The 18,208-nt window shown below is 41.1% G+C and overlaps 1 protein-coding gene across 10 annotated transcripts in view; it reads right to left on the bottom strand.

The window, feature by feature from the left end:
- Positions 1-18,208, bottom strand: part of LOC119021536 (plasma membrane calcium-transporting ATPase 1-like) — an 85,438-nt gene that overhangs the window by 14,228 nt on the left and 53,002 nt on the right. For all 10 annotated transcript variants that reach the window (XM_037101890.1, XM_037101891.1, XM_037101882.1 and 7 more), the window contains 11 exons: positions 16,765-16,800; positions 10,494-10,667; positions 8,917-9,131; positions 8,544-8,786; positions 7,917-8,158; positions 7,526-7,763; positions 6,144-6,323; positions 5,908-5,995; positions 5,545-5,651; positions 2,614-2,805; positions 230-443 (listed from right to left, as the gene is read on the bottom strand). In XM_037101890.1, the coding sequence (XP_036957785.1) occupies positions 230-443; positions 2,614-2,805; positions 5,545-5,651; positions 5,908-5,995; positions 6,144-6,323; positions 7,526-7,763; positions 7,917-8,158; positions 8,544-8,786; positions 8,917-9,131; positions 10,494-10,667; positions 16,765-16,800 (1,929 nt within the window). The remainder of the gene's footprint in view (positions 1-229; positions 444-2,613; positions 2,806-5,544; positions 5,652-5,907; positions 5,996-6,143; positions 6,324-7,525; positions 7,764-7,916; positions 8,159-8,543; positions 8,787-8,916; positions 9,132-10,493; positions 10,668-16,764; positions 16,801-18,208) is intronic.

Here is an 18,208-nt window from a genome sequence, read left to right as displayed (position 1 = left end):
ACAAATCAAATCACATATCTTAACATCCATGTATTTTCCCTGAAAAGGATTTACATACAGATTTTTTCAAACAGAATTACAGTTTCAAAACTTTGAGATCTCACAAATCCAAACAAACAAACAAACAGATGGTTTTTCCACTGATTTAACCGAGCAGGTAAATTCTGCTTGATTTAGTTGTATCGCTTGTCTGGTTTCTACAGTTTGAGTTCAGTGTTGTTTCACTCACCAGCAAAGAGAAGAGTGAAGATGATGATGAGCTGGTACACAGCGTGCCCCAGGATGTTTTTCATCATGGTCCTAGAGATGAGAGGCTTGTCACGGCCGTAAGGTTTACGCAAGAGCAGAGACTCGGTGGGCGGCTCGGTGGCCAGAGCGAGAGATGCCAAAGTGTCCATGATGAGGTTGACCCAGAGCATCTGGACGGCCTTCAGAGGAGAGTCCTGCAGGAGGAGGACGAGAACTCAGGAGTTTAATTTACAGGGAGGAACGGAAATCTGAGTGAGCAAACAAATGATAGAAAAACAACCAAAAACACGACTCCATCTTGTTCCTGTTCAGTTAGTTCCCACCGGTTTCTCTCGTTTCACCTCTGGCCTCAGTACGAGTGATACAGATTTGGGATAAGAGCAAAATCGTATCAATTAATCAAATTAAATGATGCTCAACTTGCACAGACGCCTCTTTGCCTCAGTTCATCTCGCTTTTACACAAAATTGCATCAACTCTAATATTCACCTCAGCCTCAGAGTACACTCAGACCTCATGATGATGTGATGTCTGCAGCCTCTGATGGTGTCTGCCTTTGGACACCAGCCAGGTCAGCACAGACAGACTCAGAATTGTGTACGTTCATTTACGCAGATTAAATGGGTGGGGCACAATGTTACTGCAAAAAGGATAAAAACTGATGCCGCGGAACTACAGATTGTCTTTTTCACTCCATACAACCTCTTGCCAACAGTTAGGTTGGAGATTCAGGTGTGTTATGCTAGTAGTGGCTAATGGTTACGCTAAGCTTACTTCTTTCTAACACCATGACGGCAAAAAAGTTTTATTTTTTGTTTTTACCAATTTCAGACTTGTCATTTGAGTCTGTTGTTTGGGTCTTAAAGCTGCATCGCTCCCTCTGAAGCCACAAATTACAAGTGTTATTAAATATGCAGTAGCACAATGCCTGTGAAGAGACTTTGATGTTTAACCTACTTCAAGGGCAACTCCGATTTTAGTGTTCGAACAATGTACAGATTTACATAGCATTTCTATTTTGTTTGGTTTTACTGCCATCATTAAGCACCATGACCAATTATATCACAGTGTGTTTCCTGCTAGACTGATTCAAATGCATAAAAATGCAGCATTTACACACACACACGCGCACACACACTTCATAGGGCTCCCTCCACTTCTGAAACCAAACCTACGCCAATGCGACATTCCTCTGTGTATACAATGAAGACATAAATCAGTTTACCATCTTTTAATGATCTGTGCCAACATGTCAGTGGCCTAACAGAGACCAAGCAATGGATGATCAGTGACAATAAACACAGCACCAAGACCACAGACCTGCTGGGTCCCTGTTATATTTCAGGATTATGATGGTGACGTGTTGCCATGGTTTCAGGCTGTATCTTAGCCTACTTTGTGCTCTCTACTCTGTAGACGAGTTAGTTATCTGTCCTGCCAGCTGTGAGCCTTTCAATTAATACACAGCCGCAAGTCACTTTTTTCATTGTGTCAGGAGTTCAGTTTCCTGATTAGAGACACATTATGATACAAAAAAAAAAAAGTGCCTCACAGCTCTCAGAGGGTCACATCGAAATAAAAAAAAAAAAAATGCCGCGCTTTTTCTTGCGTCTTTGGAGATTTCATCAAAACGGTTAGCCTCAAAATGTAATATAATTATCATGACACAAGCTTCAGTTCCTGTTCCGCAATCAAAATCCACACACATAGCAGAGCAGGATGCAGTGCAGCTACCACATGTTATACAATCTTTGGTCTGTTTTTATTGTTAAAACGTCATCTTTTCAAATTATCAAACAAATCCTGCAACACGTGAATCATCTGACTGACAGCAGGGACGTTAAACATTTAGACCTGATGATCTTAACTCCTACAGTTATAGCCGACTTGTTATATACGTCAGTTGTCGGACTAAGTATATATTCTTTAAGTTTTTACATCTTCAGGCAAGAGGGTCCAAGAATTGAGAAAATATAAGATTTCTTGTTGTTGAAGTCATTTTTGTCTCCTAGTGTGTCCAAAAAAACCCCCAAATGGAATGAAAAAATAAATAAATAAATAAATACACTGAAAATAATCAGTGTATTGTGAGGCTGAAGCAGACCATCTGAAACCTCAACATGGAAATTTAGATTAACATTTGAATTCTGTTCTAATGAAAATGTTTTTTTTTTTATGGTCATTTTCAAAACCGTAAGATTCTTCGGGGCTCTCATGTACACACAAGTCAAAGTCATCCGTTAAAACCTGCTGGATCACACAAGACACAGGACACGACTACACGGCTCTAATTTCTGTCCTGAGCGATGGAACTGTAATCCCCCGTTAGCATCAGAGCCAGTGTGTGTGTAGCGTTCAGCCGACCTGTGTGATGCAGGCGCCGGTGAACGCCACGATCACGGCCACCACGTTGACGGTCAGCTGGAACTGCAGGAACTTTGAGATGCTGTCGTAGACGTTCCTTCCCCACATGACGGCCTTGACGATGCTGGTGAAGTTGTCGTCGGTCAGGATGATGTCAGACGCCTCCTTTGCCACGTCTGTGCCAGCAATTCCCTGACAAGAAGCAGAGGGGAATGGTCAGAACTCGGTTTATGACTTTAGATGGAAACTCAAAACTGAATGGGCGGGCAATGTGAAGACTGGCTTATCTGAAGGACGATGATGAATTGATCCTGACTCATAAATATTGCGTGTCTATCTAAAAGCTGATAAATCTTGTTGCTTTTTGCAGAGAGAGCTTCAAACGTGGCCCTAATGTCATAATGCATCTAAATGTAGGAATCAGTGTGTTAGCTTCTGTCTGTAAGTATCACTGTATCACAAAGACCTCAATATGAAACAGGATCGGCTGTTTAAAAAGGTCAAATACAATTTCTACAAGAAAAAACATGGTATTTGATCATTATTAAGTATTATCTGATCCACCAATAATATGCCCTCTTTGCTTTTCTGCTTCCAGAAAATAGAATAAATCAGATTTTTAATACAAATCAAACATATCTGGGCTGCAGCTTCGGGCTAAATGAAACCTCAGACAACATCATTATTCCCTAAATTTAACATGACTGTCAGTTGTCTTTTGTTCTCTCAGAGCCTCAGTTCTCATTTATTATTTTTGCCCCGTCATTTAATTTTGTAGTTAAGCTGCAAAGTCAGAACATAAAAACTGTCTGTTTCTTAACCTGAAAGAAAGGTCCAGCTGGAGCTGCTGAACTTTCCCGAGAGGTGGACAAGTGATTGTTTTTCGAGGAGTTTAATATGACCGCTTCCTGTCACTGCAGGAGAGAACTGCTGGGCTCAGGACAACAGCCTCGGCAACATTATTCTTCTGTATCCGCAAAGCAGTATGACAGGAACAAAGGCGAGCACAGGGAGAGACCAGCTGCTCGGTGAAGAGTGGATATAGCTGAGATTTAATGTTGAAGAAACACAGTTTTACACAGTTTTCTGAGAGAGAAGCACCTGGCCACTGGCCCCAAAGTGAGCAGCCCTGGTTCAAAGAGTGATGCAGCTAAAGTGGGCAGAGCTTTAAGTGAGAATATTTTTAAACCAATTAACTGGCTCAGTGGTAAAAATAAATAAATAAATAAACAGGGAAACCAGTTTGGTGTTAACAGTAACCATTAAGAAGCTGTGATGTGAGTTGCAGTCTCTCTCTGCAGACTCAGACTCTCCCCGACAGACGGAGGTGGATTGCTCTCTGTTTGAGGTGATAATTGAACAGGGACACTTGGGTGCAAACTGAAAATACTCCAACTGGGACACATTAGAACCGGAAGGACACTGGTTTAATCCCCACACTGCCTCTGTGATGTGTTTAGGAAAAGTAACTACTGTCCGAGTGCCGTTTGACAGCACAGCAGCTGCTTAGCAGCCTGCAGGAGACGCGGCTGTTCAGATGACTTTCCTTAATAAATAAGGTCACAACAACACACTGAGAAGGCAGCTGATGTTACAGAGCTCATCCACAGGCCCTGTACTGTGTTTTTAATTGATCGGTATCACTTATCAGCCGATCCTTTGCTCAGTGTAGCTCTTTGTGCTCTGATGTCAGCTGGCAGAAATCAGACATTGTGAATATTTTCTGATCAGACAGAACAAATTGATTTGAAACCAGGTTTGCTTCCAGAGTATTTCTCAGGTACACCAAGTGCTGCTGCAGGTTGGCATCTGTTTTATCTGGATATGAACGGATAGAGAAAAGCTGCAGACTTAAAGGGATAAAAGAACCATGTTGGTGAGATGAAAGAAAAAAAAAACACTTTCATGGATTTTGTCCTTTTAATTATATCATTAATTGGGATGAATGTGTTTAGATTTTTTGGCGGTACACTGCACTGATTCTACCACTTCACTGTCAGCAGATATTCAGTATTTAAAAAAGGGGCAACATCAGTGAGTTACAAATTGTATAAATGTTAAATAAATAATTTGAACACTTTGTTGCTGGTCATTTTTTGTATGCAGTGAGTTTTGTTTTCGGTGATCGAATGTTTTTTCATATCGACCCACAATAACAAATATAATGACTATCAAAAATTGCTCCTTTTGTCATTTCAAGGTGAACCTGATTTTTCAGATGAATCTGTCATTAAGGAGTACTTTTACACAAATTAATACAGATGTGATGTTCACTGTGAGGAAATACACCACACTCAAACTCATTTCAGGAGAAATTAATGAAATCCAATCGATGCCTGGAATAACGAAAAAAATACATCCTAACGCTTAAAGCAAACCCCATGGACTGAAGAATTGAAAGTACACGCACATTTGAAGAATTAAACCTTCACACTCACTCACAGGGTCCTTAAAAGAGCTGAGTTCAGGATGTTGTTAGCTTATGTTTGAATAACTGTCTCATAAACAGTAAATAATATCTTAATAAAAAGTGCTACGTCTCAGTCACAGACAGACATAATCCAAAAATATAAAAGACACATCCAGACTCCCTGTTGTCTCTCTCTGTGTTGTTCTGTAAAGAATAAGTGCAGTAACATGGCTGCAGACTGTGCTGATGAGCTGAGGCATCCAAGCTCAACATTTATTGATTTATTATTCCATTTCACAGCTATCTTAATGAATCCATGGTATTAAATTCAAGAGTTACTGTGAATGACGTTTAGAGAAAATACCTATTTCATGGCTGCATTAGAAATGTAATTAAGTCAAAGGGTTTTTTCTCTTTTGGTAATGATGCAGAACTGGAGCAGCAGACGACTGAAGAGCTGTGAGAGGAAAAACAGCAGTAAAAAAAAAAAGAAAAAAAAAAAGAAAAGAAGAAGTGGTTACCATGGCGAAGCCAACATCAGCTTTCTTGAGGGCGGGGCCGTCATTGGTACCGTCTCCTGTCACTGCCACCACCTGTCGGGTTTCACCCACTGTGCTGTCAATGATACCTGATCAACAGAGTGGAACAAAAACACAAATCTCCATTTTAATAAGTGTATGAATTTTCTGTGTGTTTTTCAGAAAAGACATGAAGAGCTAATTCATTTTCCCTTTCTGTCATAACTTCCCACCAGTATGGTATGTGGCTTTAAATTACACATAGCACATTTACCTGCTGCTGACATGTCTATTTGTTGTGTGCAAGGTGCTAACAGGATACAGTATACATCCTACAATACAGAGTCACTGTAAGGAAGAACCCACCTTTGACCAGAGTGTGCTTGTCTGTTGGGGAAGAACGAGCCAGTACACGCAGTTTGGGCCAAACTTTGTCCAGACGCTCTTGTTCCACCTGGAAATGTAAACCGTGAAAAAAAAGTTTTATCCAATTCTTTTCAAGCAATACATGTAAATATTCATGTTATGGGAGAAAACAAATAAGAACACGCATACAATCTTGCTGGCAGCAGAAGGCTAAAAGATTTCTGCGCTCGACTCACCTCTCCCTTGTCGTTTCTGATCTGCTGGTTAAACTCCTTGCCCTCCAGACAGATGAAGTCCTCCCCGGGCTGAATGATACCACACTTGGTTGCGATGGCGCGGGCGGTGTTAATATTGTCTCCAGTAACCATACGTACAGTAATGCCTGCACGCTGGCACTTAGTGATAGCCTCAGGTACCTGAAATAGAAATATATGTCATGGTTGTGCACAGATCTATCCATTGCTTTAAAGGTGATCTAAATGATTTTTTTATTTGGGTCTATTTGGCTGAAATGACGTCTAATAAAACAGGTGGAGGAGCCGACACATGCGACTAAACTCACCCTGCGGTAGCAGCAGCAGTTTCTACCTGAGATCAAACTGATGCTGCTCTTTATATCATCCTAATGGAGCTCTCATTCATCTCAAATAATAGCATGAATAAAAAGAGAGGCTCTGTAGACAGAGGAGTCCATGCCGACATAATGGTCAATTGACTATCAGAAAGCTCATGGTTACCTCCTCCACTCATCAGGTGACTCGAGTGGCATTTGACAGAGACCAACATGATATCTGTGTTTGCATACAAATGCAAACACACACCGTATCATTGATTCATGCAGAGGGAAGCTTTGACCTTAGTGAAGCATGAATGGGTTGAATTGTCAGAGAGACAAAGAGTTCTGAGGGCAGCGTCTTACCTAATAATCTTGCTAAAAAGCAACCTACAGCAGTAATGTTGAATTACTTCCACAGCCAAAAGTAATCACATCATTAGCTAAATACATTATTCAAATCCCCATTTTGGACAGGAACATTTACTGTGTTGGAGCCAGTCCGGAATTAAGAATCACTTAATGCCGGGTCCCTATGTCCACACATCACAGGCTAGGTAGAGCTAAACACAGAGCCGCTGACTGTCTCCTGCTGCTCTCCAGTTATTTCCATCCTGTCTGTGATCTTTGTGCTCTGACATTAAAGCAGCAGGCAGCAGTGATGCTTTCTGGGCTTCATTACAGGCTTCATTTAACACTTCAGAGCATCAGCACTCTGCACACCTGAGCAGGGGTCGTTTTAGTTTTTATGTCAGGAAAATACTACTTGACTATTCAGTGTTCCTACACTCAAATTTTTCCTTCTAACACAACTGACATACATAATTATGAGCATCTGGTCAGATCAGTTTGGTCTTACACAAATTAAACAGAAGCTTTGTTGCTGCAAACTTCTGCAGGGAAGAATCAAAGCTGAAATAATATGTATGATGACATTCAAGCATTCACATTGTTGAAAAATCAAATCGAATGGTGATTGATAAATAATCGTGAACACCCCTACTTTTCAGATATGTTCTGGACATCTGAAATTATTTTCTGCTGGATATCTAATTTGCTCTGTACCTCAGGTCTGACGGGGTCCTCGATGCCAACCACGGCGATGCAGGTGAGGTCGCCTAGGATGTCGTTCTCACTGTCCCAGTCCGGCTCTCCGGCCTCGGCTGGAAAGTCCCTGTAAGCCACGCAGATGGTTCTCAGTCCGTCGCACGCCATGGGCTCGATCACCTTACGCACCATCTCGTCACGGTCCTTCGGCTTGAAGACACGAGGCTGACCCTGGGTGTCGAGGATACGGGAGCATCTGGAGAGAAGAGGGATGGACGAAGGGGAGGGTGATCATTAAGTAGGGTAAGAAATGCCATCCACTACTTCACCTCTTCATTTATTACTCCATCCGACCACCCCTCTTCCCTCAAACAGAATATTTTTCAGCTTATTTGCTGTCTTTTCTTACTTCCTCAGGACGATCTCTGACGCTCCTTTGCTGTACATGCGGAAGCCTCCATCAGCGTTCTTCAAAACCGTGCTCATGGACTTGCGGGAGGAGTTAAAGGTGTAAACCTTGTAGAGTTTCTCTTCGGGGATCTCGTCTCTGATTGGCTGGTAGTCCCTCTTCATGTCCAGCACCAGCCCCAGTAGAGCACACTCGGTCTTATTTCCCACTTGGCGGGGCAGGCCACCTTCTTTCTCCGGAGGCTGATAGGGGACAAAAGTTTAAATGTGATGTGATATTACTCATCATGAACCACATAACCTTCATAAAATGGAAAACTTTGTCTCTTAGTGGTGACCCACTCCTTTTGTGAAGAGTTTCCATCAACAGTAAAAAAAAAAAATAAAGGGTTTTGAGTATTTTATGAACAGTTTTATACAAACAGTCGTTATTTGTTTGTTTTTGTCTGCTCTTCAACTTGTATCTTTATGACAATGGGCTTTTGACCTGTGGGCACTATTTGAAAACTTCTTGTCAGGTCCTCACTTCTTCAATGGGCTGTTTTAGAGTTTAAGAGTTAATGTTAAGATTGTCTTCATTATTATTTTGTACTGTGGTTATATGAAGCTGTTGCGGTGTAGGTCTCACCAGGATCTTGGTTGTGTAAGCCGAGTTGATGGAGATGCTGTTGACCATAATCTCAAGAGTCTCTGGTTTGATGGCTTCTGGTTCAGGGACGGTTTTGTAGTGTGTGTCGCCGATATATGCCTGCACTACTGTCATGCGGTTCATCGTCAGCGTGCCCGTCTTGTCTGAGCAGATGGCTGTTGCGTTGCCCATCGTTTCACAGGCGTCCAGGTGACGCACCAGGTTGTTGTCTTTCATCATTTTCTAAAGTACAGAGAAAGAGGTTAAAGGTTGACATTGGCTTTTAGACATATTCTGAAAAGTATAAGAAAATCCGACTGGATCCACTAATCTTATATTTCCTCTAATCCCCTTTGCTTCTCATCCTGTTTACCTTGACAGAGTAAGCCAGAGAGATGGTGACAGCGAGCGGCAGCCCCTCGGGAACAGCAACCACCAGCACAGTGACACCGATGATAAAGAACTTTACAAAGTACTGGATGTAGACTGGAGTGCATTCGGCCGTCCAGGAGCGGCCCTGGACCCCAAAGGTGTCGATTACAAAGTACAGGATGAGGATGATGACCGTCACAGCCGACATGATCAGACCTGGTTAGAATGAGCAGAACGTAGAGAGTTTAAATATAAGCACGTGTCTTATTCAAGTCAAGTCAGTTTCATGTCATGGCCACTTAATTCCACATATTTCACTACGGTGTGAAACATCAGTTACATTCTCTAAGTACCCCATCACGGGGAATAGCTTAACTTTTTTGTCATGGTAAAATTTTACATCACATGGTGCATCCATGTCAGGAAAGTGTCCATGAACGACGAATTACTGTTAAAATATGATTTAACTTTGTACCTTTTCCCCTTTAAATAAACAAAACACTGCCAATTTCTAGAAATAACAAAGGATTTAGCAATAATACAGTTACGATGCAAAACATTTTATGTTGCATGGAATGACGATTTTGTGCTTGTGATCCTGAAATTTTCAATGGGAACATCAGTTATACATTGTGGAAAAACATAGTTTGCTTAAAGGTCAAAATTGTTGTTTTTAAACGCAATTCATACATACTGCTGCTTTAAAATTGCTAAAAAGTAATCAGTCTGTAAGTGAGACAATATCTTGAATGTAAAATCAGAAACAGGTGAGGACAGGTGAAACAGACAAATCCACTGCTTGTGTTTTTCTGCTTCATTTCTCCTGTCAGTCATCTCACGTCAAAGTGTTTTGGCCCAAATTCTATTTCTGTCCTGTAATGAGGGGCAGTTTATTACGGAGGCTGGTCGCTGGTACCTCCCCTCCACTTCGTCCTGAAAGCCCCTCAGTGTATTAAGGTCAATTGAAATGACACAGAAAATACCTTCAATTCCGGGATGAATCATGTTCCCAATAAAACATGTATCCAATAAAACTGAGTGCATTCTGACCCTCAGCCTCTCAGTCCCCTTACTGCCTGCTCACTTAGTGAGCTATTAAAAGGAACAGCCCCACATTTCTGGGAATGCTCTTGTTTATCGTCTTCCCCAGTGTCAGATGGTAAAGGTTAGGATCAGTTTCATATTTGTGTGTCCAGTGCAAATATAAGTCCAGGAAGTGTTAATCTGACACAGTTCAAAGACTGGAAGCAGTGAGACATTACCGCTATCCCAGCTAGCCTACAGAGTCATGTGATCAGGTGCAAAAAAACTGTTGAATGCAGGGGTGACCAATGAAGTCACCAGCATTGGCATGTTAGTATTGTCACTGCATGTAAACATTAGCACAAAAGTGCAGCTTCACAGAGCTGCTAGCATGGCTGTAGACTCTCGTTTATATACTTGAGGGGAGAGACCTGGATATGCTTACTTTTAAAATCAATATTCAAATAATATAATACAATATAATATAATATAATATAATAAAATATAATATAATATGTGTGTTTGTGTATGCATGTGCTTGTGTGTGTTCCTCACCAGCCTTCCCAATCTGTACAGCCAGTCTGGTCAGTTTGCCCTGCAGCACCGACTTCTCCTTTTTGGTCACATTGACCTTCTTCACTGGTTTGACCTCTTCTTTCTCCTCTGACTCAGCTGCCTCCTCGCTCTTCAGTGGCTGGATCTCGAGGGCAATGCCATCCTGCGTTTTGGCTGTGGAAGAAGGGGGATAAGGTGGTGGTTTGGGGGTAAAAGGAGGAGGAGGAGGAGGCAGGTTTTAAGGGGACAATGGGTGGGGAGAGGGAAGGTGGGACCGGGGTGGAGAGTAAAGAGAAAATGAGGAGGTTGAGGAGAGATAAGGAAAAGGTTTGTGATGAGAGAGAGAGGTGAAGATGAGAGAGGATGTAGAGGGAGAGAGAGAGGGATGAGACAGAGTGATAGATGGGATTGAGTAAATGGATTGTGGGAAAGGTGGTTGTGTTTATGAGAATAAAGTCGGAAGACAGAAAAGTTTGGAGGATGAGCAAAGGCAGGATGGGGTGAAAAAGGTGAATGAATTAAATCCATAAATAATAAAACATTATAAAAGAAAACAAAAAGAAGGACGGAGCAGGGTTCAGGAGTGGTTTGGGGATGAAGGGTAGAGAGGCAGAGAAAACGTTAAAGATTCAGTCAGAGCGAAAGCTGAAAATCGGACGAGTTATCTCAGAAATCAGAAAAGACCTCTGACTCTTTATCAATAACATGGTGACCTTTGGCTGAATGCAGAGAGGAGCATTTAATCAATTTATGATCACAGAACATTCATGAAAAAGGTCCAGGTAGCTTTTAGAGAGTGTCACAGACAAGTTGGGAGCAGCAGTTCATAATGAAGAGCAGCAGACAGAACAGAGAACAGCAGATACAACAGAGAGGATTAAACCGGAGGCTGTCAATCACACACACTGTGTTTGTTTCACATCCGAGCTCAAAGCCTGGAACGAGGCTGAGTTCTGAAGTCTGACATGGCTTCTGGTTGCACGTTCTGCTCGGCGGCTCTGCTCCTCATTTGCATAAACAAACTGTATTTGCATTTCACTCCATCAGCTGGTATCCTGTTTGGACTGTAGTAGTGTATGTGGAGCTTTTTGATCTGTTTGTCTGTTCGTCATATTTCCATACCAAAGAAATGTGAGCAGGCGATGAATGGAAAAAGAACAGAGCTACTCTAATCTGACACACTGGGTGTTGTGCCGTTTGCCCTCATGAACAACTGAGCTGACAACGCTGACAACTGGGATGACTCTAACTCAACATTCTGACAATTTGTTGTTCGGTCATAATATTAAATACTGGAGATGTTCTTATTGGGTCATTATATACTCAGATATTGCCCGTAAGCTAACTGTATTTTCCTATGTTAAACCCTACTGGAGAGCCACTGCTGGTAACAATTTCAACATCACTTCTGGAACCAACAATACCAACAGATCATGGACATAAAGCAGATTCCTGGTTTAGATTCCTGGATGACCAATGAGAAGTTTCTAAATACAAAAGAGAAACTTCAAGTGTTCACCTATTATTTTATCTAACAAGGGAATTTGAATGCAATTCAAATAACATTCAAAATGTCCTCCCATGCAGCTTCTTTTTTTTTTTTTTTTTCTTCCCATACCTACTGAGGTCAGTGAAGGCAGCTGTTGCGATCACATTTATTCCATTATTTGGTTTCATCTAGAGAAACTTTTACTGGAAGCAGCCAAACGCAAAATAAGTCAATCATAATTAACAATGAATGTCAGAATCTGGACTGCGTGGGAGTGGAAACTATACAGTCCATTTTGATGCTGTTTCTTTTTCAGCTTTAAGTTAAATCTAAAAAAAAAAGTGACTTGGACCACATGCAAGAGCTACTAGTACAACCTGATGTACAGATCGATGTACAGATAGACTGATGCAGCTCCCTGTGTTGTATTATCCATACGTCTACAGTGTGTAGGTGGGGATGCTGTGAGGCTTACCTGGGGGAAAGTGTTGTTTACAAAGTTTTATGGTAATAAGTGGTGCATGAAACCTACACGACTGTTCACTTAATTCTATTTATTCTGTTTTAATCCTTTCAAATCCTTTTTAATACAGTTATTATATTGCATTGTGTATTTCTAATATCTTATGTCTTATTCAAAGCTCTGTGAGGTGCTTGGTTGTTCAATGGTGCAATACAAATTCCCATAGCCTTGACTAATTGACTTTATTTTGTAAATTATGGTCCCACTTCAGATAAAATAAATGATAAAATAGGGTTTGCATTGGGGCGTGGCTACCTTGTGACTGACAAGGTGCTTCTACAACAACCTGCATGGTTTCCTTGGTTACTAAGTCAGATTGTCCAAATATGGTCACTTCTGGCCGTTTATAATTCGAGGCTGCAGAAACGGTAGTCTGTAAACCAATGGGTGTCATGGAAGCTACACCCATTTCTTTGACACAGTTTACGGATGTGACAATCAGTCTCGTGAATTTTGGTGTTTGACACTGTTGTTACATTGTGCTGACGTCTAACAGAAAGTGTTAAAGCTCAGTAGAGTGAAATTCCTTAGGGATGAATTTGGGGACATTATTGCTAACGACTATTTGTCACAAAAACGTGTACCACCCAACGTCCAGATGGTATCCCTCAGGTTAAAGCTAGGATGTTTAATACTTTAATCAGCTGGTGGAAATATGTAAGCGATGTACGATAAGAATATCACAATGTTCTTGCATGGGGTTCAATATCAGGAAAACAAAAAGATGAACATTACCTCTCAACTCACTGTTAATATTTTGTTACAAATTTGAAAAGGTTTTGGGATGCTGGGTGCATAAAAGCACGGAGTGTATCTTTAACATTTGTGTGTGGTTTTTTTTTTAGACACTTTTATCCCAAAACTCCTTCACTGTCATTGTCACTGCCTCATTCTGAGTTTCATCAGGTTCATAATGAGAAGCTCCCCACATACAACTTTGCCAAAAGGGAAGTCCCTTCATGACAGCATGACCTCAACATGACAGTTAGACATTCTTAATGTGGGGATGAGTCTGTGTCAAACCAGGAAGCTGTGGAGCTTTATGCACATGGTCCACTCTGAAGACAAGCCACAACATAGAACTAACTGACACAGCTGCACATGAACAGGACTGAGACCCACTGACCAACCACAGAACTGTAAACAGGCGCAGCACTGAACCATGGGAGAGCGCACGGCGGGCAGAGGGGAGGGGGTGTCTGACAATCAAAATAAAGCAAGTCAACAAACAGAAGACGAACTCAAAGGATCACCCCAGAAAACAAAAAAACGACAGCGATGCAGAACCACGACAGTGAGAGACAGGAGGAGGTAGAGGAGGCTGCAGAGCTGTGGAGGCTGCAGGAGACTTCAGCAAGACATAAAAATAACAGAGAAGAGGGAGAGATTCAAACAGTGATTACAAGACAACATGAAGTCCTGAGCAACACCCTGCAAGGAGGCAACAGTGAGAGAAATGAGAGGAATCAAAAGGCGAAAAGAAAAGAAACTGAAGGTTCACAAACAGAACAGACGACAGCCCACAGCCCACTAATACTGCAAGGGTGCAACTCCCACACACACTGACAGCATCGCTTCAGCCAAAAAACATCACCGCACTGTTTGGATTGGTTTTTCTCAACAGTGTCAACAGAAAGTCACATTCATTGCATTGAAATGTGTGATGTGAAAACTGAACATGTAGCCTCCACATATTCTCAGATACAATAAGGTTATTTTTATCTTTTCATTGCTGTATAGACAAAACCCAACGCTTCTGTAGAGACATTTCATAATAAAATCCTCTCAGCAGCTCAAAAGAGAAATCCCTAATTTCCTTTTTGGCTTTTAATGTGAAACATGAGGTGTTGAGGATTGGTGTTAAAAAGAGCAGCTGAGTGGTGATCGTGACTCTGTTGTTGTACTGGTAGAATTCATTTTAAGATACCTTTTTTTTCCTTTTTTACCCCGACTTTAATTTATTGTTGATACAAACTAAATCGGTCCAGTTCCATCTGTTATCTCGATACATTTCCACAGGACTTAATCCATCAGTAAAACAGCAGAGACACTGAACAACTCTGTTGCTCTCACGTTCACTATTAAAACACTCATACAGTTTTCATAAACTAATCACATCCAGTTGCTTCCACTTCTTCCTGCACAAATGTTTCACTTTAAAAGCTTGACAGTAGCTAAAAAAAAACATGATTCCCAGAGAGCTTAAATGATTAGTCTAATAATTAACTAGCTGAGAATTACAGTATTTGGCAACTATTCAAACAACTGATTAATTGTTTAAGTGATATTTCAAACAAAAATGCTAAACATAGCATCTGTTGCTTTTGTCCTATGCGATCGTAAACACTTGGGTTTTAGATTGTTGCCTGAAAAATGACGAGCAATTCTGAAAATGTCAAATTGGGCTTTAGGAATTGTGATTAATCATACATGTAAATGATCTTCAGTTAAAGCCCTGAACCTCACTTTCTTTTGATTAGGCTTTCAGTGACACATCAACAGAAGATGTTGACACTCACTAATAGCAGCTTTACAGTGAAAGAAAAAAAAAAAGAGTTTAAAAGGTATCAGGAAAGTATTAATACTTTGTGGTGTGTCTAATTTCAAAGTGCATTGAATTTTTGGCCACTACGAGCCATATGAGTTCCACCACAAGCTGACAGATGTACAAACAACTGTCTACTTCTACATCCAGCAGACACAAAGAACCCACATCATTCCATTGGAGTTTGGTGAAAACAGCCTCCTGCTGCTGGTGAAAACGTAGCCGACGAGAGCGACCAAACTAAAACTGCACGGTTGATGTGCTGCGAAACCAAAACTAGGAGCTAAAGGAGGCAAGTTAACCTAAAAGAGCTGCAGAGGAGGTGAGAATTATCTGTGGTCTCAGAATTCTAAAAGTCAGTCCACAGCTACTGAGGGTGTTTCTGCAGTTTTTGTTCTCTAGGTGTTTTTATCGGAGGTCATCTGTTACTGCAGCCCTGTGAAATATTTCTGCGTGCAAAAGTGTCAAGGAGTGTGTGTGTGTGTGTGTGTGTGTTTCTGTGTACATCAAGAAGCATTCTGCCTGCAGCAGATGCTCAAACTATGGGAGGTCGGGAGTAGGGGAGCTGTGTGTGTGTGTGTGCGTGTGTGTGTGTGTGTGTGTGTCTGTGTGTGTCTGTGTGTGTCTGTGTGTGTCTGTGTGTGTCTGTGTGTGTGTGTTTGGGGTGACAGCTTGCAGAGGAAGTTGGACATGTGTTGGATCACACGGGCCATAAGAAAATGGTTGGCTGGTTGAATTTGGAGGTTGGAACAATGACGTCATCAACAGAAACACACATCAAATCCATTAAATATTAAATAGTTAAAAGGCACTGAGGGAGCGCTCGATTTCAACACAGCAACACCAACGAAAGACACTTTAAGGATCAGACTCCTCACTGATGGGGGTGTATTTGTGTCTCGCGTCTTAGAGTGCTATGGGACATTCAAAAGAGATTTTCAAGCACATAAATTATATATTGTAGAGAAATTATCACTCAAAGAATAATCTTATTTGAGCAAATAATATCTTAATTTGTACTCGGAGCAAAGATACAGATTTTCTCTCAATTTTCCTGCACCATGCGCTGTCTGTATGCATGTCCACTGAAACAGTTTATACAGTAAAGCTCGTTCATCTTGATTTTCAACCTGTATTACATTCTGTCTGGAAGTTGTTGTGTATTTCGTTGGCTTGCAGCATAGTTATTTTGGTAAACAGCAAGACACAGGAGATAATTAAGCTTGTTGTGTAACCTGACACAACCAAGGAATATCTGACTCACTATATACACAATTAACCACACTCAGGTGGTTGGATCAAGAAGAAAAGAATAATTAACTTTGGCAATTAAAATTTTCAAAAATTATGTAATCTTTATGCTCTGAGTTACAATTTCTCTACAAATTATTCTTTGTTTGGGAACTTTTTCTGTGCTCAACATGTCCCAACGTACTCTCAGAATCTAAAGGCATAAAAACAATCCCATGGTCACCCTATGGCAGTTACCATGACAACTGCAGATGCTGTGATTGGCTGTCAAAGACTTGAGAGTTGAGAGTTGCACCCTTTTACAGGTAAAGCAAGGCGAGAGAACGTCCCCCTTTGTACAGCAGAGAGAGAGAGAGATGGACTGGACACTCCCCTTCTGCCGCTTGGTGGAGGGTGAGGAGGGGGTGAGTAACAAGGAGGATGGAGAGACAGAGAGGGACAGATGGATGAATGGAGGGGTTACCTTTGTTGCGATTTTCAGGGGGTCCTTGTTTTTTACCTGTTCGGACAGAGAGAGAGGGCGGAATGCTGATAAGATGGCTCAAAGGAAAAATAAGATCAAATCAAACTGAGGGAGAACACAAAGTTCAAACTGATAGAAACCCACAGGTGTGTGTGTGTCGTGTGTGTGTTGCGGGCAGGAATGGACCAATCAGAGGAGAGAGACGCACGACTTCCTGCTGCAGAGAACCAGTAGCCACAATGTTTGACAGTGGACCTAATCAATATATTAATATTTTAAAAATCAAAACAAATGGAAATTTAGAGTTCAATTAAAAAATGTAACTGAAGATTAAACAATAATGTAGTAAACAAAAAGACACCATTAGTTTGATGTGCATCTTATTGTAAAGGTTTACTGGTTACCATTCTTCATGCAGCCATTCATCTTAATAACATATATTCATGTACTTTACTGCTGTTTGTTTCTGTTTAGATGCTACACTTGATTGTATTGTTGTAATGATGAAGTCTACTCTCACCATGACATGCTGCGAAAATCAAACTTAACACGATGGAAATGTTGGCTGGTTGGTCCACCATTTTGCTTAAGACTGAAATACTTTCAACATATTGATTGCCAAGATATTTTGACACAGTTACAACAATGTGTCCAAATATTAATCAGTCACATACTTTGTTTAGATTGCCGCTATTTTTACAGATAATTGCTCACAAACCAGCCACTGGTTGCAAGTTTGAGTAGATGGGCTCTTTATGAAGGGGACATCAACTTCCTGGCATCCTAACATGTAGCTCTCTGCTTTTATTGTAAAAAGGGAGTGTGGCAAGGTTAAAACCACACACCCACACACAAGCACGAACACACCCACACACACCTCTTTGTAATTCAGCTGGTAGTTTGTGATTGATGACAGAGACTGAACTGCGTTTGCATTCGCTAACACTGGAGGCTCTTGTGCTTGTAAGACAACCAATGGGTGTGACTTTACATGAATGATGCATGAATATGTGTGTGTACAGCGGGTTGATGATCCGGAAAGTGGAACATTGTATCCAGTCCTCATCATTTCAGAGGGTATTCTGAGGATTCAGGCTTGGTTTTAGGATTTTGGGTTTAGATTACAGTTGCTACTAAGGCCTAAAGATTCTATTATGTTGATGTGTGTAGAAGTACAGACACCTGTACAAGCTAATCTGAATGCTCTCTTCTTCTAATTACTTTCAGGTAATTTCTATTGATTCAGAAAATAAATGTTGTGGTTCTCCCCATTAGGAACTCATTACTGGTTTAGTTTTTAAAATTTAGTGTCTGGAGGCCGAAATGTAAACCTGAGCGTCTCTCTCCGCTGAGCTGGTACATTCAGCCAGTTCACAATGAATGCCTGACAAACTCAAACTTTAGCCAATAAAACAAATGATCAGACAAAAACAAACTCAAGAAA

Source organism: Acanthopagrus latus, chromosome 6 (genome assembly GCF_904848185.1).
Source record: "Acanthopagrus latus isolate v.2019 chromosome 6, fAcaLat1.1, whole genome shotgun sequence".
Classification (NCBI taxonomy): Eukaryota; Metazoa; Chordata; class Actinopteri; order Spariformes; family Sparidae; genus Acanthopagrus; species Acanthopagrus latus.
The sequence above is the reverse complement of the archived record's forward strand: the minus strand, read 5'-3'. Positions and strand labels throughout refer to the sequence as shown.